We start from the raw sequence: 27,644 nt of genomic DNA on the forward strand, positions 1-27,644 counted from the left end.
AAAATTGTAAAAATGTACTAAAAGGGAAAGAGAGACTGCCAGAAAGCCATGGAACAGGCCTTTACGTAAAATGCAAAACAACCTAAGGGAGGCAGTCTGTGCAGCTCATTTGCCCCTTAAAGTGCATGCAGGCACTGCCAATACCAAAATGTCTGACTTTAATGCACAAACGGACAAACAGGTGTTTATGAATGCTGTTTGCCTGCATTATACGCCGAAATATTATTACATTAAAGACTGTTCTGCTTGCAATGCTAAATGCTGGGGAAAAGTAACAAAAAAGATGTTAGCATGAGGTGAAACGGTAACACTACTTTGGGTGGAGCCAAGCCAAAGGCCGCTCTATGTACATTATAAAGAACTGGCAAAAATGTGTCATACAGACAGTTGCACTGTCAAGCCATACCTAGAAAGGGAAGTTTATCTTACACAGGTAGGCCATTATTCTGAAACACGTAGAATAATCATGCACTAATATTTGGGGTATTTGGTCATTTACGGATCCACTACTTTGGAGGTCATTTAGATTATGTGGGAAGCTGGAGACACATCTGGTGAAATGTGTGGAACACAGTTTACAGTGCATTTAATGCGATTTGTTCATGTACAGAAAATTACTGCAATCCATATGCATTAGGGCAAGAGCACAAGCAAAAAAGCAGATGCTAATTTTACACTAATTGTTGCAGGAAAATAAGCAACCCTTAATTATACATTGATCTGATAATTTCATGATTATTGGGTGTCAAACCGGGTAACTGAATCATGGTAAACGGCACACATGAATACATTCTGTAGATGACCCCACTGGTGGGGTGGTGCACATTTAACCAAAATGTTAATGTTTCACAAGTCCACTGCACATAAATAGCAGAAAGTATTCCATCACAGCCGTAAAAAATAGCTTGTACTTCTAACCATTTAGAGACATACATTTTTTCGTGTTTCCTTGTTTCCTTGTAACAACGCCCCTGATATGCCTCTGTAACTCAATCCCAGAGTTACTGATACTGGGGGCATTGACAGCGGTGAGGGAGGTGGTGATAGCAATAACAGGGATCCACAAGTGGGACCTTGAGGATTCTCTTAGAAATGAGAAACTAATGAGGAGAATCAGTATTTCGCCCTTAGTCTTCACCAGCTTTTAGCACGCCGAGCCCCCTAGTTAGCGTTAAGGGGAGGTAAAGGGATTTTAGGGCTCAGAGAAGGGTAGCATTAGGGGCTGTAAGGAGTTTTAGGGCATAAGGAGGGCTTATGGGAGTGTAAGAGTGAATAGATTTCAGGGATTGTCAGCGTTAAGGGGTACTAATGGGTTTTAGGGTTCCAGGAAGGTGTTTTTTACGGGTCAAGGGCAAGTTACTCTACGGGGTAGTAAGGGTGGTTTATGGACCAGGGACGTTGCAATAGGGGGGTGGAAAAAGTTTAGGGTTCAGGAAAAGATAATGTTAAGCAGTAGTAAGAGTTTTTTAGTTCATATAAGAGAAGACTTATGCAATAGTAAGGGGTTTTAGGGTTCAGGGATGGTAGCATTAAGGGGTAGTAAGGTGTTTGGGTTCAGGGAAGGGTATTAAGGGTTTTTTATGGTTCAGAGAATACTAGCACTAAGGGTGAATAAGGAGTTTGTAGGTTTCAGTGAATGGAAGCATTAAAGGGAAGGAAGTGTAATTTAAAATGATGGCAGTTTAAATAAGTGAATAAGTTGAATATATAAACATAGATTTGACATAAACTACATACATTATTGTAATTAAAATAAAAACAAAATTAAAATTAATACTCAAGTTAAAGTTTTGGAATTGAAATATATAAACTTACAAATGTAAAGCAGGAATTATAAAGGAAAAACACCATTCTCACAAGAAGTAAGGTACCTCTGAAGTTGATGATGGAAAGGGGAGGGGACTGGGACTATGTGATATTCGGCCTTTCTTGTTAAACATGCATCTATGGTGGAGTTGGGTTTAGCCCAACACATCTCTATGGTTGTAGGAGAAGTTTATTCTAGAATGTAAAATTTAGAATGTGATATAGTCAGTTACTGCTTGCTGATGTCCTGCTTGGATGAGATTCTTTATGAGGAATAAACTTTCCTTGGAAATCATTCTTGAAGACTGTGGATCAGAAGGGCAAGATGTGTTTGATCATCTTCCACAATTAACAGATTCAGAACTAATGGTCTTAATGAGTATGAAGTGTGTATAAAGAGGTTAGATCTACATTATCTGCCTAAAGTTAGCACAGTTCTGGAAAGATATAATTTTGGTAAGAGATTACAGATGGAAGGTGAGACTGTTGAAACATACCTTACAGATTTAAGGAAGTTAGCTGCATCTTGCAAATGTGATGGACTTACGGATGAACACATTAGAGATCAGTTTATGCTGGGATGCAGAATGGTAAAGTGCGAGATGAATTGTGGTTGCGGGATGAACCTTCTCTTGAGGAGGTTATTCTCATTGCTAAGAGGGTTGAACATTCACAAAAGTGTGTAGCGATTATAAAGAAAAATGGGGGAAATGACAACAACGTGCATGTGGTGAATATAAAGAGTAATATGGTGGGGAAATCACAAGATGTTAGGAGCAAAACGGTTTCAAAAGAAGAAGGGTTAAAGGAAAAGAAGTTTGAAACCAATACTGTGTTTAGATGTTTTAGGTGTGATAAAACTGGACATCTAGCAAATGACAAAAGGTGTCCTGCTTTGAATAGCACTTGCACCAGGTGCAAAAAGAAGGGACATTTTGCAACTACAAGCAAAACTAAGTTAACTAGTAGAGTAAAAAGAATTGCTATTTTTGATGACGATGAGGGTACGAGTCATGGTGAATATGAGTGTGGTCAAATTGTTTCGGCAATCGATTCATCCACACACGAGGAGCCAGGGAAAAAACATAGATCGAGCCCTTTTGATTTCATAAAAGTGGAAGGTTGTGACACCAAAGTGTTGTTTGATTCAGGTGCAAGAATAACTATCATTTCAAATGACTTTTATGTGAAGTGCTTGAAGGGAAACATTAAGTTGTATAAACCTGATATTATCCAGTTAGCTTATGGTGGCAAAATCATCAAATTACATGGTTATTTTGTTGGTCTTATTGAGTATAAGGATAGGATGATATCTGGGAAAATTTACAATTCTAAAAAGGGAGATAGTTTGTTGAGTTGGATTCATCAGGGAGAAATGGGGATTTATTTGGACCCCAATGCCGATCCCCAGATTTTATTAAGAGACAAGAACACGTACACTACTGCTTCGGGAAAAGTTGATATTGTTGAGGTTGAAAGTGTTTCTAGTGGTGATCTAGCAGTGTCTCTTCAGAAGGAATTTCCCTGTGTGTTTAGTCAGAATCTTGGATGTTTAAAGAGGTATAAGCATAAGATCAAGCTGAAAGATAATTATATTCCTGTGGTTTGTAAGGTAAGGAATGTGCCGATTGATGTGAAAGAAGACATGGAGAAAGAACTTAATAAATTATTGAAAGGGGGCATAATTGAGGAAGTGGAAGGTACGGAATGGCTTGCTCCGGTGGTCGATGCGCGCAAGCCAAATGGCGAACTTAATCTATGCATTGATTTGCGCCAGTTGAATAAGTGTGTAATTGTAGATAGGTACCCGTTACCAAACATTAATGAGATGTTGATGTTGGGTGGGGCAAAAGTGTTTAGTACGATTGACCTCACTTCGGCGTATCATCAGGTGGAATTGGAGGAAAAGTGAAGGGATAAACTGCATTCATAACCCCCTTTGGTACATATAGGTTTAAAAGGATGCCGTTTTGGCTCATTTCTGCCTCGTCCGTTTTCCAGCGGATAATGGAAAGTGTATTGAAGAGTGTCAGAGGCGTGTGTATCAGGATAACATTCTGGTTTTCGGAGATGTGTCTCAACATAATGAGCGTCTTAGAGCGGTGTTAGGCAAGTTACGAGATTGAAATGTGACCATCAAATTAGAAAAATGCAAATTTGGGTTGTAATCTTTAGACTATTTGGGGCACAGCGTTACTGCTCAGGGTGTCCGACCTAAAAGAGAAATGATTGAGGTGATCAGGGATTTAGCTCCTCCTTCTTCAAAGGAAGAGTTAATGAGTTTCTTGGGCATGATAGAATATTATGCTAAGTTTGTCAAGGGATTTTCAGATATGACCTTTAATTTGAGATTGCTGTTAAGTAAAGGTAAGCAATTTGTATGGACTGCAAAGTGTCAGTCAGAATTTGATGAGGTTAAAGGTAAATTAAGCGGTGCTCCTTTTCTTGAAAGTTTTGATCCCAAAAGAAAATCAATTTTAACAACTGACGCTAGTGAAAAGGGATTAGGAGCTGTTTTACAACAAGTTGGTCCTGGTGGTGAGAGTACGATTATTTTTCTCTCTAGGAGTTTAAGAGATGCTGAATGCAGATATTCGGTGGTGGAACGTGAGTCTTTGGCAATTTTTTGGGCCATAAGGAAATTAAAGAAATTTTTATGGGGTTTTGAATTTGAGGTGAGATCTGATCACAAACCGTTGGTCGAAATATTTGAGAAAAAGGGTTTGGATCAGATATCGGGACGTATTTCCAGGTGGATTATTTGTTTACAAGAGTTTTCTTTCAATGTAAGGTATATACCTGGTATAAATAACAAGATTGCTGACACTTTGTCAAGATTGGTACCTTTGGATGTGGAAATGGAGGAAGTGAGTGAGGAGGAATTTGAAAGTGTGTGTACAATTGATGTTGAATGTGTCTCTAGAGATAAATGGATTGAGCAGGTTGAATTGGATGTGGTCATTAAGGAAGTGATGGAGTTAATGAGAAGAAGATGGAGTGATGCAAATAAGGGTTCAGTTGATTCCAAGCAGTTTTGGTGTGTGAGGGATGAGTTGAGTGTGGAAGATGGCATTTTGTGCAGGGGAACAAAGTTGGTACCTCCTAGTTTAAGGAAAGAAATTGTGCGTCTGGCTCATTTAAGTCATCCTGGGATCACGAAGACAAAGGAGAGAGTGCGTTCTTCTTATTGGTGGCCAGGCATGGATAAAAGGATGGAGAATTATACGTGACTGTGATGCGTGTTGTATGAGCGATAAATCCAAAAGCACAAGAATTCAACCCATGATTGTTAGAAGCTTGCCAAAAGGTCCGTGGGTTGATATTGCTTTAGATTTAGTTGGTCCTTTGCATCTGAAGGACTCGCAGGTTTATATATTAGTGGTCACCGACATGTTTTCAAGGTGGCCTGAGGTATTTTTGTTAAACAATATTGATTCTAAGTGTATTATCACTTGACTCAAATCTTTGTTTGCGAGAGGGTATGCCAAAATCTTTATTAACGGACAATGGGGTGCAATTAATTTCGAGAGATGGAGGCATTTTTAAATGCATGTGGTATTGTACATAAAAAATGCTCACTTTATCACCCTGAGGGAAACTGAATGGTAGAAAGATTTAACAGAGTGATTAAAAAAGTTATTACTGGTTTGGATTGGAAAAGTGAAATCATTAGAAAGGTAGAGGAATACAGAATTACCCCACATTCGACAACTGAAAAGATGCCTTTTATATTATTTAGAGGGAGAGTTCCAAACACTTTACTTGAACCTTGCTGGGTTCATGAGTACACTCAATCTAAAGGTAAAGAAGGGTTATATGATCATAATGAGGTCATGGAAAGAAGGAGAGAGAAGGCTGTACGTAGATAATTTGATTTTGATAATAGGAAGGCTGTTAAGTCAACGAAGGTTGAAATTGGTGATTTAGTTTCCATTAAACGTCCTGGTTTGGTTAGAGGGGGAGAATCTAAATATATGGATCCCATGGTTGTAATTAAGGTTTTCTCGAATGCAATTAAAACTCAGGACCATCGGGTGTGGAATCTCAATAGAGTTTGTGTGGTCAAGAAAAAAAACAGGTTGGATGAGGAATGAGATTCACCTGTGATGGTACAAGACCCATGTGTAATGAAACATGATTCACGGTTAGGTGAACATGACAGTGCTCTACAGGATTCACATGCAATGAAACAAGGTTCACGGTTAGGTGAACTTTACAGTGCTTATCGGAGTTCTTCAAGAATTGTTAAGAGTCCTCGTTATCTTAAAGATTATGTGTAAGTTGTTGATATGTGATTTTTGCATAGTAATGTTATGGTTTGTCCTTTTGTGTTTGATAAGGAAGGGAGATGTGTGATATTCTGCCTTTCTTGTTAAACATGCATCTATGGTGGAGTTGGGTTTAGCCCAACACATCTCTATGGTTGTAGGTGATGTTTATTCTAGAATGTAACATTTAGAATGTGATAGTCAGTTACTGCTTGCTGATGTCCTGCTTGGATGAGATTCTTTATGAGGAATAAACTTTCCTTGGAAATCATTCTTAAAGACTGTGGATTGCTTTATGAAATATTATAGACTGCAATACAGCAACACAACCCTTCTGCTTCCCTCCTCCCATCCACGCTGCAGCCAAAGAAGAATGGCAGCGGTATGTGTGTGTGACCTAAATGACTTTAGGTCAAGTTCCTGTTGTAACACAACAACTTGACTTGATTAGGAGACCTAGCACACACAGCTTGATACACTAATGAGGTTAGCGGCCTGGATGTTGAGCATTCTTTCTGTGGAAAGAACTACACTCTCCTTATTCTTGACAATTGGGTTCTGAATTAAGCACTATTATTCCTCCTTACGTCATCCTGACATAGGATGATTGCTTCTAAGTAACAGCACATTGAAGGCATGCACAGGCGTATAGCTCCTACAAAGGGGTTCATAAATTGTATTGTTTTTCGAATCGCACTGGGAAATGCATGCGGATATTCACGATTATTAACTTATTTTATGAAATTCACTTATGGTTAGACACGGTCAGGAATCTCAGTCTCCCTGATGCCTGGCTCCATGACTAGGAGTAAGAATAGTCTTGGGAAAAGATTATTATTTTTTTTTTTTAAACATGAGGTGTGCTTCTAAAGACATCACATCAAGTACCACCTATTAGCTGATCACAGAGCAGTGGAAGGGGAAAAAAATAAAAGATAAACACAGGAGTTTACATCAAAAAGTAATAGAGATTAAGCTACATATACCAATACCACATCAATGGTGTGGAAGGAGAAGTAAAACTAAAGAAAAATATGGGCTTCTGTCTGGCAGCCAAAATAATACTTATGGCAAAATACTCAGATACGATTACGGGTCTATAAGACATTCTACAAGTAGAAGACACACAATTTTCTGCTATCCCAGTAAGCCGTTTGGCCATAATGGCCACAGATATAGAAGTAAAGTTTGAAACAAGGAGGAGAGCATCATTAATCTTGAGCCAATTGCTTTAGAAGGCCAAGAAACCATATAGTTGCTAGTTTAGTAGATTAAGGATGTCCAGGTTTCAAGAACACTCTAAATCAAAAAGAAATGTGTAGGCTTTGCTGGTGACAAGGCAAAATGGAACCTTGAGAGATTGTAAGGGTAATATGGAACAGGAAAACAAACTTACCAAAACCTCAACAGACGGAGGAAAAACAGAGATGTAGAGTGGCTTCAAATCAGTTTTCTTAATATTCTTCACACCTTGCATATCGATATCTAATATGCAGATCTGATTCTGTGCCTGCACAGCCTGGACAGCAGCTTTACTGGGGACAGAACAGTAGAGTTGGTTAGATAAAAATAATAGCCACACCAGGAGATAAATATAGGCGTACATATGCTTTCCACTGGTTAGGTCCTAGGTGGTTGACTTTAAAGATGACTGCTTAAGGAAACAACAGATTAAAAAGCTCACAATATGTTCATGACAATTCCAGACCTTTGGAAATGGCTCTCCTCCTCAACTGGCTGGGAAATGCGTACACCACAGGTAGAAACAATGATGCCATTAAAACATCATATGACTAAAATTCTTGTGAATGACCACAGTTTGACGTCCCATCCTTGCGTGCTAATTCAACTCTTATGTGTATACAACCGATAGTATCAGGGAATGGCCATATGTTCCCGATGCCTGGTATCACAGGATCATGGGACATGACTAATGAAGGGCTAACCAAGTGTTTTCTGACAGTCTGAGAAAACAAGGGTCTAAAGAACCAGAATAACTGCACTGATCGTTTCCCCTACTACTCGTCGTGTTTTCCTTCATTCAAAGAATGTTGAACAGATTAATGTTCAAAGAACCAAGAAAGCTGGAAAAACACAACACCTTTTGCCAGACTGGGGTTAAAGCAAAGGGATGGTGCTCAAAGTTCCAGCTAAATGATGTATTTTCATGAGAAAATGGACCTGGAAATTAATGTTTGCAAAAGACACCCGTAACAGACCATGGGTCTTACAATTCACAAAATGTGTCACAATGCCACAAGATGCTTCAGGTTCCAAATGTTCAGTCATTAAAAGGCAAAGAATACACTAACGTTCCACTATGGACTAGGAGTGTGAAAATGGGGCAGATCATCAATATGCCACCTTACTGCTTCATAACGAAGAGAGCACTCCTTCAGTCATTTGAAGACAAGCATAAATATTTGTGAGATATATTTTTTGCAGGAGACCACAAGCATTTTCAAATTCACTGGTAGTGCCATGAAGCTTGCTACAAAGAGAAAATGTAGCTTACAATAGTGTGGTTAGCCTGTAAAACATGAACCTGAGTAATGCTTAAAAAAACTGGAAAATGGAAAATGTGCCTTTTATTAAACGTGCAAAATGATTGTGTAGCATGATTAGCTGGATTGTTTTTTGTAGTAAGCATCCATTTACATCATATTTTCACTGTCAAGTTAAGCAATGCCTCATTTATTTGCTTGTTTTTTTTTTATTTGAACCATCCTCAAATATATACGTGTTTTAGCCAGATGGTGCAGTATTAAATAAATAATTCACAGTAACTTCCTTAATGATGTCATCTTCGTGAAATGTGTCAATTTAAATAAATCTTTTCTTTCCTTCTTAAAGTAAACGTTCTCATCGAATTTGGTTAGTTTTTGCTTTCACTCATTCACCATAATAAATACCAAAACAATGGTGTATGCTGGAAAATGTGAAGCTCATGATATAATTCAGTTGACGTTACAATTAACATATTTGGATTGGCGGTGGAAATTTGGTACATCATTAGCTTAAATTGGATTGGTTTATTGAGAATTGATGCATACGGATCAAGACGATAATATTGAGATTGGAATTTCTTGGCCGGCTATACATCCAAAACTAAATGTTTTAAAGAATTAGGCGTTGTTACCATTCCTGTACGAAAGGGCAAAGAGGCACCTCCTGAAGGTATGCCTGCTCATGTTATGGCAAGGAAGCATGGGTTACACACTTTGTCTTGGCTTCGCCAGTGGAGGAGAATCCCTGAGAAAGATGGTGCATTGAGTTTTCCTAGGTATGGGGCATTTAATACAATGATTCTTGAAAATGTGAAGGGAAAATTGCATGAGATGAGGTCACCATCTAGACCTACTCAATATGAAGCTTTTAATGCAAGTGAGAAGGTTGCGAGGGAAAAGAAGAGAGAAAAGTATCAGAAAAGGACAAAACAAACAGTGCAGAATTATGTGGATTCTCAATGCAATGAAGAAAAGCGTAGATGGAGGAAGGCCATCATGTAGGGAACCAGAATATATCCAGCTATGACTACACAAGCAGCGAAGCAGGAGAATGAGAAAGATCATCAAAAGAAAGAAGGGGATCATTGAGACAGATTCTGGAGATCAGATTTTGAAACAGATGTTGGGACCGAGACCTCCATCATATACAACTCCTATGATTCACAGAGACTCTAGTTCTGATGCGAGTGCGACAATGGCAACTGCTCCTGCAGATTAGAGTTTAGCTCCAATTGAAAGACCTATACAGATACTCCAAATTGTCCCACAAGCTGTGGCTTGACGACAGGTTCCAACGGTTACCAGTACAACTGCAATACATACCAAAGCCCAGATAACTCTCGTAAATGCCCGATAATACCCAGTTATTGCAACTGCTCCGCCAAATGTGGATTTAAGGCCATAAGCTCAAGTTGTTGGAGGTGTGCGTACCACAGGATTCGTCCTGACATCACAAAATTCCCAGATTGCTGTATGGAGACCCCCACAGACAGTACAAGCACAACTCAAATTGCCCCAGGTGACATTAATGCTTCTACAGAAGAGAATGTACCAACTTTTATGGCTAGAAGAAGCAGCAGGGAACAGGAAGGTAGAAAGACCAGATTCAAAAAGGGAGAAAACATTCAATGTGTCCCAACGGAAGATGGAATTAGAAGAAATAATAAGAGGATGCTTGGAATTCGAACATATCGAGCAATACAAATGAAAGGAGTTAATTTACCTGTGTAAAGAAATCACACGAAGAGCAGCAATAGTGTACAATAGATTAGCAGAAGTAACTCAGAAATATGAGATCAGTCTCGAGAAAAATATTACACCTGCGAAGAAGCTAGAGTTCAATTTAGTTGACCCAGTATTAGAAGACATGAGAGTTTAAGGAATGTGTTTACACATTTCGGCATTGGTCAAATGCATTTGAAAATGAAGTGAAGATGAGAAACTAGAAATTAAATGGGCAAAGAAACACAAGAAGATGGAGAGGAAGGAAAGGAAAGGAAACAAGAGGAGGGAAACGAAGGAGAGATGACTGCATTTCCCTTAGAGAAATTGCAGGAGGAATGCATGCACTGTGATGATTTGGTCATCCCTTGGCACATTATTACAGTGGCCCTTAATAAAATTAACCACCGACACACAAAAGTACCCTTGGGTGATGGTTGTCCTACGCACAGACTTCGCCCTATACTTAACACTTTGTGGATAGTCGACTCATGTAGGTAATCTTCCAGGATGAGCAAGCCTATGCTGCACACAATCTCTGCCCTCTGAACAACTTTTCAAGGAGGACTCACTCTGTCCAGACAACCAAGCCCCAGTAGGTGGCCAAGTCCCTACTACAGACAGCCTTTGGCCTGTAAGGTGAATCCTTTGCAGCAAACCCACCTCTCATGGGCAATCTGCCACACGTGGGTGGGAAAGTACCTATTTGTAACAGGGGGGAGTCGGATTCCCCAGCGGCCCAGGTACTCAGCTCCCTCATTAGGGGACTCATGTCGTGACCCCCCCCTCTTCTCTTCACAGAACACCGACTGGACATGCTCCGGAGGTCAGTATGGTACACAGGACGAGGAAGAAGACGGTGGTCCCTTTAACTGGCAGGAGCTAGGAGAGTGGGAGGAGCCACCAACGCCGTCAAGAGCAGCGAGAGAGGACGCCAGGGTGTGCTTGTTCACCGGAGGCGTAGGAGGTGTTTGGAGAGCGGAGTCAAGTGAGGAGTTGGAGGAGGAGATCGGAATAGGAGAGTCGGAAGAGCGTGGAACCAAAATACCATCGACGGAGGAGTGGAGGAAAGAAGACCCGTTGGCGGCGCGGGAGCCAGGAGGCCATCGGCAACACGAGCCGCCCAGCCGCACGCCTGGAGGTGTGTGGCTCTCCCAGGTACGGGGGCGTATAGCAGGCTGGGTCGGGAGAAAGGGTGGGTCGGTGACGTGACCTGGTCCCTTGTATTTCCCAGATATTATCCCCCTTCCCTACATCCTCTTTCACACCCCCTTCTTTGCACCAGAGTTCGGAGTGTTTGCACGGGTGGTGTTCCCTCACTCCCTATCCCTGGCTAGTTTACGGAAATACACAAAAGGACTGATACGTTCCCTTTCTAACCTTTCCTTTTCACGCTTCGAGACGGCGACCCAGCACCACGGAGCCTTCCACGCCCCTACCAGGAGGAGTCCCGGACATACTCAGCGAGAGGAGGAAAGCGTCCGGACAAGGAGGAGGCAAACAGTACGAAGCCGATATCCCAGAAGAGCCCCAGTCAGGACAACTTGCACGGACTATTTGTTTTCACGAATAAAGCCTTCTAAAACAAAGACACGTATCCTGCCCTTTACTGCCGAACCCGCTACACTATTACAAACAGTTTTTTCATCCGGTGCAGAACCGCTTGTTAGACAGCCCAATCCCTCTACACACCAAAGGCCACTTGAATGGTTAAGGCCCTACTATGTACAGCCTTTACTCTGAACCCAGCACTTTGCAGGGAGCCGATATATTGTGGGCAATCACACACTCATGGGTTGTCAACTATCTGGTGTTTACAGTCTCCACTCCTATACACAAATTTTCATGCAGAGATCACTCTTTCCAGATACTCAAGGCCCCTTAAGAAAGTAAGCACATACTACATACAACCTTCACCCTACAGCAAGGCTTTTCCAGATAGCCGACCAGCATGTCATCTGTGATGTCAATAATGTCACTAAATAGGTCATTACACCTTTCCTTCTCCTTGGATTTCAAATAATCAAGCGTGCTCTTCAGTCTGATGCCTTCACAATCTTTAAGTGTCTTATTCTGCATAGTTTTAATTTTATTTTTTTACAGAAAATTCACATTCACTTCCTGGAATGTTAACAAGGAATGCAGGCTACATAAACCTTGAAAGAGTTTGAAGCTGTTTTTCTCCTGCCACAATAAGGGCACCTAACAAACAGCGATGGCATTGTGAGAAAAGAGTTGCTGGGAAAACCAAAGAAAGGTTGGAAGTGCTTCTCAATGTTAAAAAACGTCAAATGATGGATTAAAAAAAAAAAAAAAAAAAATTGCAGTTGTGACTGAAAAGTTTGTAGCAATTGGGAACACACCCACAGTTTTGTTTCTCAGACCCACCCTCGCGAGTCAGAAAAAAAGAACTGTCTCTGGGAAGGAATTGCCAGTATAGTGCACTCTGAGATGTGAAGCATTGAGGCTTCTTAGAAGGCACAAGCAGCGTAATTTTAATACAAAGCTGATGTAATGCCTATAAGATTATTTTATCCTCACTCGACACTTTCAGCATCAGTGAGGTCCAGGAAGCTGCAATGTAGTTTTAGAATTATGTTTTTTTCAGGAGATCTATAAACTTTTGGCTATGACAGTCTGCATACCACAGCAATGGACACAGATGTAGCCTGGTCTTCTGGACCACAGAAATGCACAAGGTATTCAGAACCCAAATGCAAGGAGACTTGCCCAACTATCGGACAATGAGTCAGAGACAGAATTTCACTTGAATAGGTGTAATCCAAAAAGAATATTTTGGCAAGTTCCGTACATACGATTGCTCCGAGGTACTCTATCAGTTGCAGAGTTGTCTCGAACAAGCTTGTTTTATTTGTTGACTTTATTTTCAAATTGGAAAATGCGCATTTATTAGTTGCATTTAAGGATTTGGCAAAACTGCAGACAGATTCCACTGTTTATGAACAGCAGAGAGAATGCACTGAAAAGAAACAGAATTTCCCTTTTCCACGGATGCTTCTCCCATCCTCTTGCACACTTGTGGTGCGGATTTCAAGTTTCTAGTCCACGACACAGCAGCCACACCTTGCTGTGTGTTCTTGGCTGTAGTGAGCAAAATAATGAAGCGTGCAGGTTAAAAATAACGTTTCTAGTTAGAGAGAACTTTTTGTTATGTGTTGGGAGGTAGTGAGGGGACTTCTACTTTTATAGCACCAGGGTTCAGCGAAACATATGGTACTAGCACTGAAGTCAGATTCCCAACATAAAGATGGCACTGGGTAGGATGTGCCTTCAGTGACCTTAATACTAAAGAGGACAACCCAGTGGTTCCCAAAATTTTTAGAACCATGACCTACTTTTTAGAATGACACATTTTCACAACCCACTTACCTTTAATGTGCATGAGGAGAGGTGATTTAACGCAACTAAAGCTTTGTGTGGTAGCGCATTGTAATTTACAGATGGCACATTTTCCATTGAAATGGCCGCTAACCTTGCACAGAGATAGTGTTACTGATAGAACTATACATCACTCAGTTGGTAACGTGTGGTGATCCAGTTTGTTAATATTTATCACGGCGCATCACAGAGTAAATTGTCTTGATTTGGTTTGATTCTATTAAAATCAGTTTCCAGCAGACTTCAGAATTACAAACAAATTGTGCTTCATTTTTGCTTTCCTGACTGCTGAATGTAAAACAGTTCCATTTACAGGTAAAGTGTTACAAAAAACAAGACATCCCAGAGCCTTTCCTTTGAAATTCTCTGCACTCCACCAAGGTTGTCATGTAATTAACTTTATAAACTCATCTTACTTTGCAGTCAGAGAAAGAAAAGTAAACACAAATCCGGCAGCAATTTATCAAAAGATATAACCTGAAATGTGACCTCTGTCTTTTGGTCACCGGCAAATGCGTCAAGGTAAACACACACTTTAAAGGAATCTTTATGTATTGCTCCCACTATTCCAACCCACCAAAGAGCACCTCGAGAACAACAGTTTTGGAAACCCTGCGATAAACCACCATTACCGATGTCAGGCTACAATTTTCCTTTCCCTCTGTTTACTGCATTATTTATCGGTCACTAAATGATCGTTTTTATGTCTGCCCTGAAGCTGCACACTACGAAAAATAAGCACATCATGATGTATACCAGGAAAGGAAGATTTAAATTAAGTGCATCTTTTTCCAAAGAATCTGTAATGTTGAGGATAAATAAAATAATCAGTTCAGAGACAGGAAATTAACCCCAAACACAACAAAATATCCTATGAGAAGTTTTGCGTAAATTGAAGCAAAGTAGTAATGAAGACTAGTCCTTTTTCATAGTTACTTAGTGACATATCAAAAGTCAATTGGTACCTGGTTCCATATAGGTTGCCGGAGAACTCTGCATGCTCAATGAATTCCCCATTGCCGATTGCCTTCTCCATGTCATTTCGAGAAACAAAGTGGTAATCTGGAAGAATTCAAACAAAATGCCATGTTTCACCAGACTGCTTATTTCTTAGCTACTGCTTTTTAAGGTCTATAACGAGATCATCAAGGCATCTCAAAAGCTTCTACTGTACTTCACTGTTGAACAACCAACTCAAGGCATAGACTCATGGTTTCATAAAAGCATATATAATTTTAGATTACATAATCGGCATTGATCGAACAGATAGATAATGGGATAAACGAGCATTTGCAATGCAATAGGCCTCACATTCATGCGAGTTTGAGCTATTGGCATTCTAAATGACAATGCCTTGTATTTATGTTTTGGGTTTTAAAACAAAAATAAAAGGCATTATCATTTACAATACTAATAGCTTAAACTCTCACAAATGCGAGACCTATTGCATTGCAATAAAGGGCCTTCTCGACCGCTTGTTAGATTGTAAATATCAGAGGAAGAGACCGGCCTGCGACATCTTCAAAGTAGTGATAAATAGTGCAGTGAAGAAGATATCCAAGTGTTGTAAATTACACAAACACAAAGTGTGAAGTGAGTTACATATGATCCGAACTTTAAACGCTAACAAAGCACTCCAACACCTTTTGCTCGGTGATTACACTGTTGCGGCTCAGGAGGAAGAGCGGGGGGGCTATTTCCTGCCCTTTCCGTGATTTGAGTGTGCGGTGTGGCATTGCGTAATGTCATTGCTATCTTTGGCCTAATAAAAAAACACTCCAACTGTAGTAGGGCCCTAGCTTCACTTCCTGGTGCAGGGCGGGCTGTGCTATATGGCAGGCATGAAGGGAGGAATGGTCTCGGGTGCACCTCCGGCCTTGTACAGTGCCCCTGCTATTACTAGTGAGCGAGAGGCGCTGAGGAGGTGTTGGTGGTGGTGGTGGCATTGGTAGTGGTGGTACTGGTATTGGTATTGGTGGTGGTGGTGGTGGTGCTGGTGCTGGGAGTGGTGGTGGTGGTGCTGGGAGTGGTGGTGGTATTGGTGGTGGTATTGGTGGTAGTATTGGTGGTGGTAGTGGTATTAGTATTGGTGGTGGTAGTGGTAGAATTGGTGGTGGTAGTGGTATTAGTATTGGTGGTGGTAGTGGTAGTATTGGTAGTGGTGGTGGTAGTAGTATTGGTGGTGGTGGTAGTAGTATTGGTAGTGGTATTGGTGGTGGTAGTGGTATTGGTGGTGGTAGTAGTATTGGTGGTGGTGGTAGTAGTATTGGTGGTGGTCGTAGTATTAGTGGTGGTCGTAGTATTGGTAGTGGTATTGGTGGTGGATTGGTATTCGTAGATGTAGTGGTATAGGTGGTGGTAGTGGTATTGGTGGTGGATTGGTATCAGTATTGGTGGTGGTAGTGGTAGTATTGGTGGTAGTGGTATTGGTGGTGGTCGTGGTAGTATTGGTGGTGGATTGGTATTAGTGGTGGTAGAGGTATTAGTGGTGGTAGAGGTATTAGTGGTGGTAGTGGTATTGGTGGTGGTAGTGGTAGTGGTATTGGTGGTGGTGGTAGTGGGATTGGTATTAGTGGTGGTAAGTATTGGTAGTAGTGATAGTATTGGTGGTGGTTGTGGTATTGGTGGTGGATTGGTATTATTGGTGGTATTGGTAGTGGCAGTATTGGTGGTGGTGGTGGTAGTGATAGTATTGGTACTGGTAGTATTGGTGGAGATAGTGGTATTGGTGGTGGTATTGGCAGTGTTGGTATTTGTAGTGTTGGTATTTGTGGTACTGGTGTTATTTGTAGAGTTGGTGGTGGTATTGGTGGCGGTGGTGGTTGTTGTGTTCTTGTTGTTAATTAAACAGGCTTTTGAAAACAACCCGTCCTTTACTGCAGATGACATGTAACACAGATGTGCTGTTGTCAGCTTCAGCCCACAGGATTATGTGCTACCTTGAATTCACATGACAATTTGTTAATCATTTCTAAATCCATTTTACTGGTGGGGTTGAAACAGACACAAGATAATGCTGGTTTAAAGTGACTGAAAGCAGACGCCCGTGTTACGGGTGCGGCCGTGCTGCTTAAAAAACACCAGTGGTTTCAGCTGAAGTATAGTATGTACGGCCCGCAGTAAGAGAAACTCAATAAAGTAAATAGTGTATACAGACTAAATAACAGGTCCCGTGTAACAACTGAAGTAAAAGTGCCAGTCGCCATGGTGTCGTAATTTGGCAATACCTGAGTTAGCGTTAAGCTCAGCTACACGAACATTTCTGTTAACTTGACTAAACGTGTGGGGGCCATTTTGTATTCGGTGGCTTCCATTGCCTATGAACATGCGGCCTCGTGGTCAGCATGCCCTTTCGTCCTTCCTTCATGCCAATGAACCTTTACCCTACCCAGCAACAGGCTATTTTTAGCAATGGTCAGTCTCGCGCATGCGTACGTCTGATCTTTGGACTAGAGAGTGGTCACTCCTTAGGAATGTTCCTCCCAACTGACCAGTGGTATTAAACCCCTCATCCATGTTGGCTGTGTTCCAAAAATGCCCTTATATGTACCTAAAACTGTTCTAATGTATACCGCCTACCTTTTTATTACCTTTAAAATGTATAAAAGAGGTCGCACACCGATGTTCGGTGTGATACTTCTTGCATTGCCGAAGGGTGCTGTATGAATGTACCACCACCCCATGGGGTCCTAATAAACTTGTCTCTTTGCATTTTCAGTTTCCGTGCCAACTTCTGTTTTATGGTGTGCGAGTGTTTCTGCAAGTATGTAGACCTGATAGAACCCGACACCACAATTGGCGACCACGAAGGGACCTCATCGGCGACTCGGATGCCCGAAGGAGAGGTCATGACGAAGGATTGGAAACTCGCTATGGACGCGTACGCTGCCACTGAGTGACCCGAGTCTTGGCACCCACGGTGTTTTTTCCTTTCCTTCTGATCTGACCTTCCAGGTGGCGCCGGTCCTCGACTGAGGTTCTGATCATTTGGCTTGTCGTGTAGTGCCTGTTTTGGCTGATTCGGCTACGGAACTTGGCAGTTGGAAATCTGGACACCTTTGAAGATATTTGGTGAGCTTATGTTTGGTAAGGTAGTCTATTGACACTTACTGTGCCTTTTTGAATTTGAATTTGTATGAGTTAGCTAACGTTTGGACCTATGATTTGAATTATATGTGGAGTGCACCTCACATAGGCAGGCATGGAGGGATATTTCTCTGCTTTTGAATTTGTTTGAACGGCACATTGTGCATAAGTACCCTTAAGTGCCATTTTATTTAATATCGCATTTTTCCGTGATATTTTGAACATGCCTGTCCTCAGCACACTCCGAGGAAAGTGCTGCTTTGGAAATGGTACCACTTATCGATTAAATGAATCTCAGCCGGCTCCCCCAGAGGGGACTCCTAATCGCGAAATGTACATTAAATTTGGCCTTCCTCCCATAATGTATAGCACGTTATGGCACAAATATACTAAACCTGATCGTGAATTGCAATGGCCACTACATGGGTCATTCGATTTGCGAAAAGTCCAGTATGTAGAACAGTGTTTGTTTCAGCGCAGGTCTAGGCAGGATATGTTTGATTGTGTGCGTATGTGGGAGAAAGCGGTCCGTGAACGAATGAAGCGTGCAGAAGCCTCGGCGGACAAAGAGCAGCGAAAGGCTGCTCGGGATAAAGCTTTACAGCTACAGGAGAAGGAATTGCAGGAACAGAAAGAGAAAGAGTCGAGAACGTAACCTGCAGGTTAATGGTCAGTTTCCTATTAGACGTCCTCTTTATCCTGTCCTTACTAATGAATTAGATGATTTTTCATTGTTAGATCGTTGCCCGCCCCCGTATGTTCAGCCTACGGCTCCAGATGTGGAATCGGACGAGGATAATCAGGACAAACAACGTACCAGGTTACAGGTCGAGCGTATGACGGAATTGCGTTCGATTGCCCGCAAACTTAATGTAAATTCTATAACTGTTTCAGAGGTTGATGATTTTATGAGCAAGTGGTCCGACAAGGAACGATTGTATTTTTTAGATCATCTTGCAGGTGAAGTTGTTGAGCGGTTTAGAAAACACTCTCCTGAGTTGGAACCTAAAGATATATCAGTTGGTCGGGAGAATTTTCGTAAAGGTATTTTTGCTCTTTCAGATGCGGATGAATTCTTCCGGCGGTTGGTTCAGTTACGAGATGAGGCGACACGATTGCGAGCGGCGAACAAAACATCAGAGCAATCAGCGTCTGGATCGACGGAAAATTCCCGAGTGTGCCCTATTTATGGATCAGATAAGAGTGTTGCAATTAATGTTTTGCCTATGCGGGAAGCTGCACCTTTGTATGTCCCTCCTAAAGGGGACGGTACGGATGATAAGACGTCTAAAGATTCAAAGGGCTATTTTGTGTATAATTGGGTTTATACGCCATGGAATAGAGCAGATGTTATGGCACTTAAGAATGCTTTGCCTGACCCCCGTAAAAATCCAGCAGCTTTCTATGAAGGTGTGGAGGGTGCTATTTCTTCGTGCATTATGACGTTAGTTGATATTGATCTTTTCTTTGGGCTGATATTGCCTCCTGATATGTGGAGGGTGATTCGTAAGTTTGACGATCGAACGATATTAGGCGCAGATTGGAAGGACATAGTGAGAGCTGATTCGGATAGGGAACCTGCATGTAAACCGTGTCAGTTGATTTTAGATTTGCCAACAGCTATCTTGAATAAGTTAAAAACGCTTGTCCCTCCTAAGAAAATAGATTGGACAGTGTTAGCGTCGTGTAAGCAGAAGCCAGACGAATCGGTTTCTGATTTCTTTTCACGTTTTGAGGAAGCATTCCATGATTACAGTGGTCAATCATTAACCGAGGACACGGGCAGGCACTTATTCGTAGATAAGTATGTGGCTAATCTCCTACCGGAGATTGCTAAGCGATTGAAGGCTAGTGAAAGTTCATGGAACACGGCAACGCCTGCCTCCTTATTAACTATGGCTCAGTATTATGAACGTCAGGAACTAGAGGCTAAAGAGAGTAGTGATAAAAAAGCGAAGGACTTAAAGACGAAAGTGATGTTGGCACAGGTTTGTGCTACGCAATCGGGAGGGAACGATAGGGGTAGACGAGGATCGTACGTTACGTCTCCCCCTCGTTCCGACATTTCTGAGGATCAGTGTGCATACTGTAAGCAGTTTGGACATTGGCTCGCAGATTGTCCGGTGCTTCGTGAACAGCGTAGTCAGAGGGGTCGAGGAAGTGGAAGGTCACGGAATAGTTATTCAGGACCAAGAGGTGGAGCGAATGCTCGCGGTAGGGGTGAAGAGAGGGGTCGTGGTCAGGTTGAACATAATACTTTTGATCGACGGAATTAGTATCAGATAGCAGAAGGAGAGTATACTGAGTCTCAGGATAAAAATTATGCATAGGGTTGCGTAGGATGGGGTGTGGAATCGGTTGAAGTACCAGTCAATCAAAGGGGTCCATATATATCAGCACATGTTTTGGGTTCTACTGATCAGTTTCTGGTCGACACAGGAGCTACTCGAAGTGCTCTGTCTAAACACCTGGTTCCAAGGGCTCCCCTGTCTGGCGAAACGATTACAGCAATAGGGTTAGATGGAACACCTTCACTAAGCCCATTGTCTCAACCCCTTACATTTCATGTTGATAAATTCACTGCCCCATGTCCGTTTTTATTATCTCCAAATACACCAGATAATATTATGGGACTTGATATGCTAAAGCATTTTCGTGCAACAATACGCTGTGCCCCTGAAGGGGTGCGGGTCATTTTGAATGAAAACTACCCACAAATAGAGAGATCGTGCCTCATGCAAGAGGCCGACGCATTAGCTTCCCTTCCAAGTACGTTATGGGCTACTTCCGATACTGATGTGGGCCAAATGATTATTCCTCCTGTGCGCATTACTGTGAAGGAGGGAGCGGTTTTACCTCGTGTTCCTCAGTACAAGATCTCTAGAGAAGGCGAAATAGCTTTGATACATATTGTGAAGGACTTGATAATGGCAGGGGTGGGGGAGGAAGTTCCCTATAATGTTTGCAATAGTCCAATTCTTCCGATCCTAAAGAAAGACACAGATACTAAGATCTATCGTTTTATTATTGATTTGAGGGAAATTAATAAGATAGTTGTACCGCAGTATCCAGTAGTATCTGACATTACCACTTTACTTACTTTGGTTCCACCCACGGCTACTACATTTACAGTGATTGATTTGAAAAACGCTTTCTTTTCAATCCCTATCCATCCTGATAGCCGATATTTGTTCGGTTTTACATTAAATAATAAATCGTATAGATTTTGTCGAGTTACTCAAGGTTACACCGAAAGTCCTAGCATTTACAGTCAGGCTTTGAAAAGACAACTTGATTCATTTGATTTGAAGTCTGGGGTGGCACTCATACAATATGTTGATGACATTCTGCTTGCAGCAGACACACAGGAGCAATGCGAGGAGAGTACACTCTCCCTGCTTTCTTTCCTGCGGAACACAATCACAAGGTTTCGCGGAAGAAGCTACAATATTGTAGACCAAAGGTGACATATATTGGTCATCTTTTGTCTAAGAAGGGACGTGCATTAACATCAGACCGAATCCAAGCAATCTTAGATACACCAGTCCCTTGCACGCAGAAGGATGTTCGTGCTTTCATAGGGTTGACGTCCTTCTGTAGGCAATGGATACTAGGATTTTCGTACATTGTAAAACCCTTGTTAGCATTGCTGTCCAAAACTGCATCACTCCCCCTCGAATGGACGGACGAATGTCAAAATGCTTTTGAACAACTGAGACAAGCTCTTTGTTCTGCGCCAGTGTTAGGTACACCAGATTATACAAAGCTCAGTACACTGTATGTACATGAGAAGGATGGGTGCGCATTGTCAGTCTTGGTACAGTTACACGGAGATAAACAGAGTCCTTGCGCATACTTTTCAGCGGTACTCGATCCTGTGGCTCGAGGACTGCCTGGATGCCTTCGAGCAGTTGCAGCAACAGCAGTAGCTATACGGCAGAGTGAGGGAATAGTTCTGTCACACAAATTGTTGGTGCTAGTTCCCCATGCAGTAGATGCGCTATTGAACCAAACGAAAACGCAGCATCTAACCAGTGCCCGTTTAACAGGATACAAGTTAACATTGCTGGCGCCACACATTACATTGAAGAGGTGCGCCACTTTGAATCCCGCTACTTTATTGCCATATCCTGTTACTGAGACCCAGGAGGAAGAACAACATGATTGTGTTTTTCTGACTGACGAACAAACAAAGGGTCGTGTCGATTTACAGGACACGCCACTTCCTGATGTAGATGGGGAACTGTGGGTTGATGGATCGTGTGTGAGATTGCCAGATGGTACGGCTTCCGCAGCCTATGCGATCACGACACTTAAGACAGTGGTAGAAACAGCACGAATACCACAAAAATCTGCTCAAGCGGCTGAATTGATAGCCTTAACGAAAGCATGTGAGCTAAGTGCTGGATTATGTGTGAATATCTACACCGATAGTCGTTACGCCTTTGGAGTAGCGCACGATTTTGGCCTCCTCTGGAGGGAACGAGGGTTTATGACCTCACACGGAACACACATGTATGGAGAGTTGGTATGCGACCTCCTGAATGCACTATTATGCCCAAGGAAGGTGGCGATAATAAAATGTAGTGCACACAAAAAGGTGACGGACAAAATAGGGCAAGGAAACGCTTTTGCAGACCGCATAGCGAGAGAGACTGCCATGTTGCAAAATGACTCCCCTATGTATGTGGTGAGATCGCAAGCTGAGCGATGGCATGATGCTAGAGAGGAAGTTTTAGACATACAGAAATCAGCGTCTGAAGCGGAGCTTGCAGCATGGGCAATAGAGGGAGTGTTGGATGATGAGGGTTGCTGGAGAAGCAAAGACATGAAGAGATGGAAATTACCTGCTGCTTACTTACAGGCAATGGTTCAAATGACACATGGGTTGGCACATATTGGAGCTCTTGCGATTACTAAATCGCTTACACGAGTTTGGGAGCATCCTGAGATTACCAGCACGGCTAGGAGAATAGTACAGACCTGTCTGATATGCCTACAGTACAATCCTGCAAAAGGAACCTCTACTCCTAAAGGAGGGTTCGTTCCACCTACTGCACCATTCGAAGTACTGCAAATGGATTATATCCAACTGGAGCGTTGTAATAACCTTAAATATGTCCTAGTGGTGGTGTGTGCCTTTAGTAAATGGGTTGAAGCCTACCCCACAAAGGACAATACAGCATTAACAACAGCTAAGGTACTACTAAAAGAGTACTTCCCACGTTATGGTGTTTGTAAATTTTTGTGGAATGATAATGGTCCTCATTTCGTTGGGAAGATAGAGCATGTCCTGAAAGGATTGGGAATCAGACAAAAATTCCACGCTGTATTCCACCCGCAGTCAGCAGGTCTAGTAGAAAGGTATAATGCGACTCTGAAGCTGAAGCTAGCGAAGATCGTGGCATCCACGTCTTTGAAATGGCCGGATGCTTTGCCATTGGCATTATTGTCTATTAGATCAGTGCCACACTCCCGAACTGGCCTCACACCCTATGAAGTGGTGTTTGGAAGCCCCATGAATATCTGGGGAGTTCCAAGGCCTCGTTTGATACATGATGTGCCTTGTATAATGATGAACGATTATTTGGCACGATTAACAAATGATTTACTTTCTATTCATCAACAGGTTCGAGAAGCGCTCCCCGACAAATCCATTGGAGAGGCTCACAATCTTCGTCCTGGCGACCATGTCATGATCCGGGTGTTTGAGAGATCCAGCAGTTTGGAGCAGAGGTGGCGTGGCCCTGAGCAAGTGCTGCTGGCAACGCGAACGGCTGTGCGAGTCACGAATAAGATGCGGTGGATACATTCAACGCACTGTCGACGTGTTTCTCCGGATCTGGTGAACCCTACTGTCCTGTCTGATTACCGAGATATCTTGGATGCGGAGAAAAGCCCAGCTGTTACGCCTCCCGAGTCGGAGGGAGCCTTCCCGGACCACACTATTTCTGGTGGAGTGAAGTACAATCTACGACCAAGGAAATAATTTTTTTGTATTTTTTATGACCGTTCCGAGGTTTGTGAAACGGAAGCCGGGAATATCAAGGGGGGGGGGGGATCAGTTCTGTTCAGTGTAGCGACACCCGTCTTGAATCTCGGAGAAAAACTCAACGGCAGCCTCGGTTCTTAGCACCATAATTTTATTTTTTAGTGTGTTTCTTGAGACTTTTTGTTCATTGTACCATGGCACCTATGACATTGAAAAACAGAAGAAGTCTGGGTGCGGTTCTTTTTGTTGCGACAATAGTGGTAATAGCAGTAATAGCTTGGACTATAGAAAGACTATTTCCTGCACGGGACTATTTACTGCCTACCGCTCCAATTCCATCTGAACATTTCCATTTTACTTTGCCCTATCACGAAGAAAGACATAGACAGACCTATTTGAATAATAGTTTCATTCAGATATTGCACCACACGCATAATATGACCAACACGTCCAATTGTTGGGTATGTGGGATGTTACCTGGGCATCAGAAGAAGGGAGGAACCCCACTTATTCCTCTTCCTTTTTCTCACAATGGGTCATGTAATGCTTGGTACACTCTTCTCTTTACATTGAGATGGCCAACAAAAGGTGGACTACTTTTTCAATTGAACAAAGTTTGCTATAACGATCGAGATGGCTATCCACAGGCAGAAGGAACTAAATTCGAGTGGGAAGAATATCGACCGGACAATGTATCTACGCCTCGTATCTTCACCAATCAGAGACTTACAAATATGACCAGTTTACATGTAATTACCGTTATTGATACAAAAGCAGACCTTTGTATTAGGAATAAGGGAACAATTCCGGTGGGGAAAAGTGAATGCAATGTTACTCTTGCCTTTGATGCACCAAATGGTGTTTCATTTGTGGCCTCACGAAACACTTACTTTATTTGCGGAAATAAAGGTTATCATCGTCTTCCTCTTGGATGGTTAGGTACATGTTATATATCTTTTGTATTACCCCCTGTGTTTATTGCCCCACCTATGTACCATAATGCTTATGTATTGTATCACGATTTTCTATTGAATAGAGTTAAGAGAACATTGGATATTGATGAAGTCGACCAAACTGACACCTCACTACAACAATATGTGGATTTTAATTTAGGGTTGTTCTCTTTTGTAGGTGCTGCCCTAAACAGCAAGAAAATTAGACGGTTAACGCGTGTTGTGGAGGCAGTTGCTAATGAGACTGCTTCTGCTTTAGGGAATTTAACTGAAGAGCTTCAGATTACAAGAATAGTTACGCTTCAGAACCGGATGGTTCTGGACGTAGTGTTAGCTGATCGTGGGGGTGCATGCCGCATCATTGGAAGTAGTTGTTGTGTTTATGTGCCAGATAATTCACCATCTGTGTATGATGCTCTCTAGGTTGCACAAAATTGCCTCTGAAATTCACACTGACAACGGTACTTGGACTTTTTCTAGCTGGTTTTGGACTCTGCTTAATACATGGGGTTGGAAACTGTTAACTGTTCTATGTGTGATTATTGGGATATTTTTCTTCTGTTGCCTATGTATTCAATGTGGTCCTACTTTATGTACTGTATGTATTACGGCCTGTATCCCATCCAAACGAGCCATTGCTAAAAATGTACAGATGAGTAATGCCGAAGTGAAGCAAATAATGATGATTGACATTAATGATGAACATTCAGATTACTTCCATTATGAGGTAGCTTCAGCTAAACGCTAAAAGGGTCGTCTGTCGTAATTTGGCAATACCTGAGTTAGCGTTAAGCTCAGCTACACGAACATTTCTGTTAACTTGATTAAACGTGTGGGGGCCATTTTGTATTCGGTGGCTTCCATTGCCTATGAACATGCGGCCTCGTGGTCAGCATGCCCTTTCGTCCTTCCTTCATGCCAATGAACCTTTACCCTACCCAGCAACAGGCTATTTTTAGCAATGGTCAGTCTCGCGCATGCGTACGTCTGATCTTTGGACTAGAGAGTGGTCACTCCTTAGGAATGTTCCTCCCAACTGACCAGTGCTATTAAACCCCTCCTCCGTGTTGGCTGTGTTCCAAAAATGCCCTTATATGTACCTAAAACTGTTCTAATGTATACCGCCTACCTTTTTATTACCTTTAAAATGTATAAAAGAGGTCGCACACCGATGTTCGGTGTGATAGTTCTTGCATTGCCGAAGGGTGCTGTATGAATGTACCACCACCCCATGGGGTCCTAATAAACTTGTCTCTTTGCATTTTCAGTTTCCGTGCCAACTTCTGTTTTATGGTGTGCGAGTGTTTCTGCAAGTATGTAGACCTGATAGAACCCGACACCACAATGGGAGGGTACAAATGAAGACAAGGCAATGCTAAGGAGGGACAAACAAGCCTAATAACGAATCCGAAGACATCATTTACGAAAGAACATGACAAGCCAATAAAAAAATATGGGAGGAGAGTGGGAGAGGCTTCGCTCCCATACTCTACTACAGCCGTCTCGCAGAGCAAGCAGTGCATGCGCGCTGCCGCTAGGCTCAACCTAATAACAGAAAACCATAAATAACTGGTGAGTGAACAGGGATGCAACAGCCGAACACTGAATCTTAAACTTCAACATTACTCTACCTCAAAAATACTATGTTTTTTAGTACTTTGCCGAACCACAAAATCTATGAGAAGTTGACTTTTTCTAAGTATCACACAAGCATGTGTTGTTTCCCATTCCACGTGAGGCCTGCTTTAGTCTTTTTAGGCCACAAGCTCTGATCCCTCCAGAGCCCATCTTTTATATCAGCCAGGCTAACATTTGATTCACAGGGCCTCCCAATGCCAGTGATTTTAGGAAACCATAATATTCCTCTTGTTCTTTATCGGATATCAAGCCTCCCTGTATTTCACATTGGGCATGTACTCTTCAGGTCTTCTAACAATGTCCAGGAAGAGGACTGGAGTTCGGCAGAAATCAAGGGCCTCTACATTTAGTACCATGGTTTTCAGTGATGCTGGTCACATCGAGCTTTATAGCATATGGCAGCTAAACAATCTCAAAGGTCAATAAAATCATGATAGCTAGCTGGCTACCAGGAGTAATAATCCATATGTTTGGCCAAGAAGTCTTGGGCACAACTGTATTTTTCTGCTTTTTCTTAAGGACGTTCATTTGGATTAATAGTTTGTGTGCACACTACTTATACGGCTTCAGAGTTTACTTGTAGTGCCGGAATGGGGGTAAAACTCCACGGAAACATTGGAGTTCTATGTACATTTTTAATTAAACCACAGATAGGGTGATTCGTCCTATTATCTCTACTTTTACATCTTTTTGATAGAGGAATTATGTGTTCACAGCTACACGATTAGGTATGACAGAACACCTACTGGAAAGCCTCTTTCTGAGATTACTCTTTACCCATGTAGCAGTTGGTCATAAACACAAATTAGACGGTTTAGTTTTTCTAGAAAGGAGACTCAATGCTAGATGTGGTATAGGACTTCCAGTTTTACAAACAAATTAAAATTTCAGAGACTGGCAACATTAGCACGCTTACCACACTCAGTCAGCGATTTATTCCCGCTATATTTCAAAAGCATATAAAGTACATGAAATACTCACTTTATTATACATTATGTATTAGCAGACGTAAAAGAGCCATAGTAAAAAGATTAAAATAATACAATATTACAAATACTTTAAAAGAAATCATTATAAAAAAATGTGATACAAAACGTTATGAAAGTGCAAGCGCAACGAGCCTTTACAATAAAATTGCTCATCGCATATGATAAAAGTTACATCTCATTTACTAAAATCAACTGCGTGACTCACTCACAATCATGTCTTAGGCGAAATGAAACAAGACCAGACGATTCTGCCCCCGTACACCACTTTAAGTTCTCTACTAAGA

General features: G+C 41.9%; 1 protein-coding gene across 5 annotated transcripts in view; it reads right to left on the reverse strand.

Annotated features, from left to right (window-relative positions):
* The window catches only part of GUK1 (guanylate kinase 1), a 177,865-nt gene that overhangs the window by 38,450 nt on the left and 111,771 nt on the right, over positions 1-27,644 (reverse strand). For all 5 annotated transcript variants that reach the window (XM_078665321.1, XM_078665323.1, XM_078665325.1 and 2 more), the window contains exons 4-5: positions 14,668-14,764; positions 7,471-7,609 (exon numbers count right to left, since the gene is read on the reverse strand). In XM_078665321.1, the coding sequence (XP_078521447.1) occupies positions 7,471-7,609; positions 14,668-14,764 (236 nt within the window). The remainder of the gene's footprint in view (positions 1-7,470; positions 7,610-14,667; positions 14,765-27,644) is intronic.

The sequence above is a fragment of the Lissotriton helveticus genome, chromosome 10 (genome assembly GCF_964261635.1).
Source record: "Lissotriton helveticus chromosome 10, aLisHel1.1, whole genome shotgun sequence".
Lineage (NCBI taxonomy): Eukaryota > Metazoa > Chordata > Amphibia > Caudata > Salamandridae > Lissotriton > Lissotriton helveticus.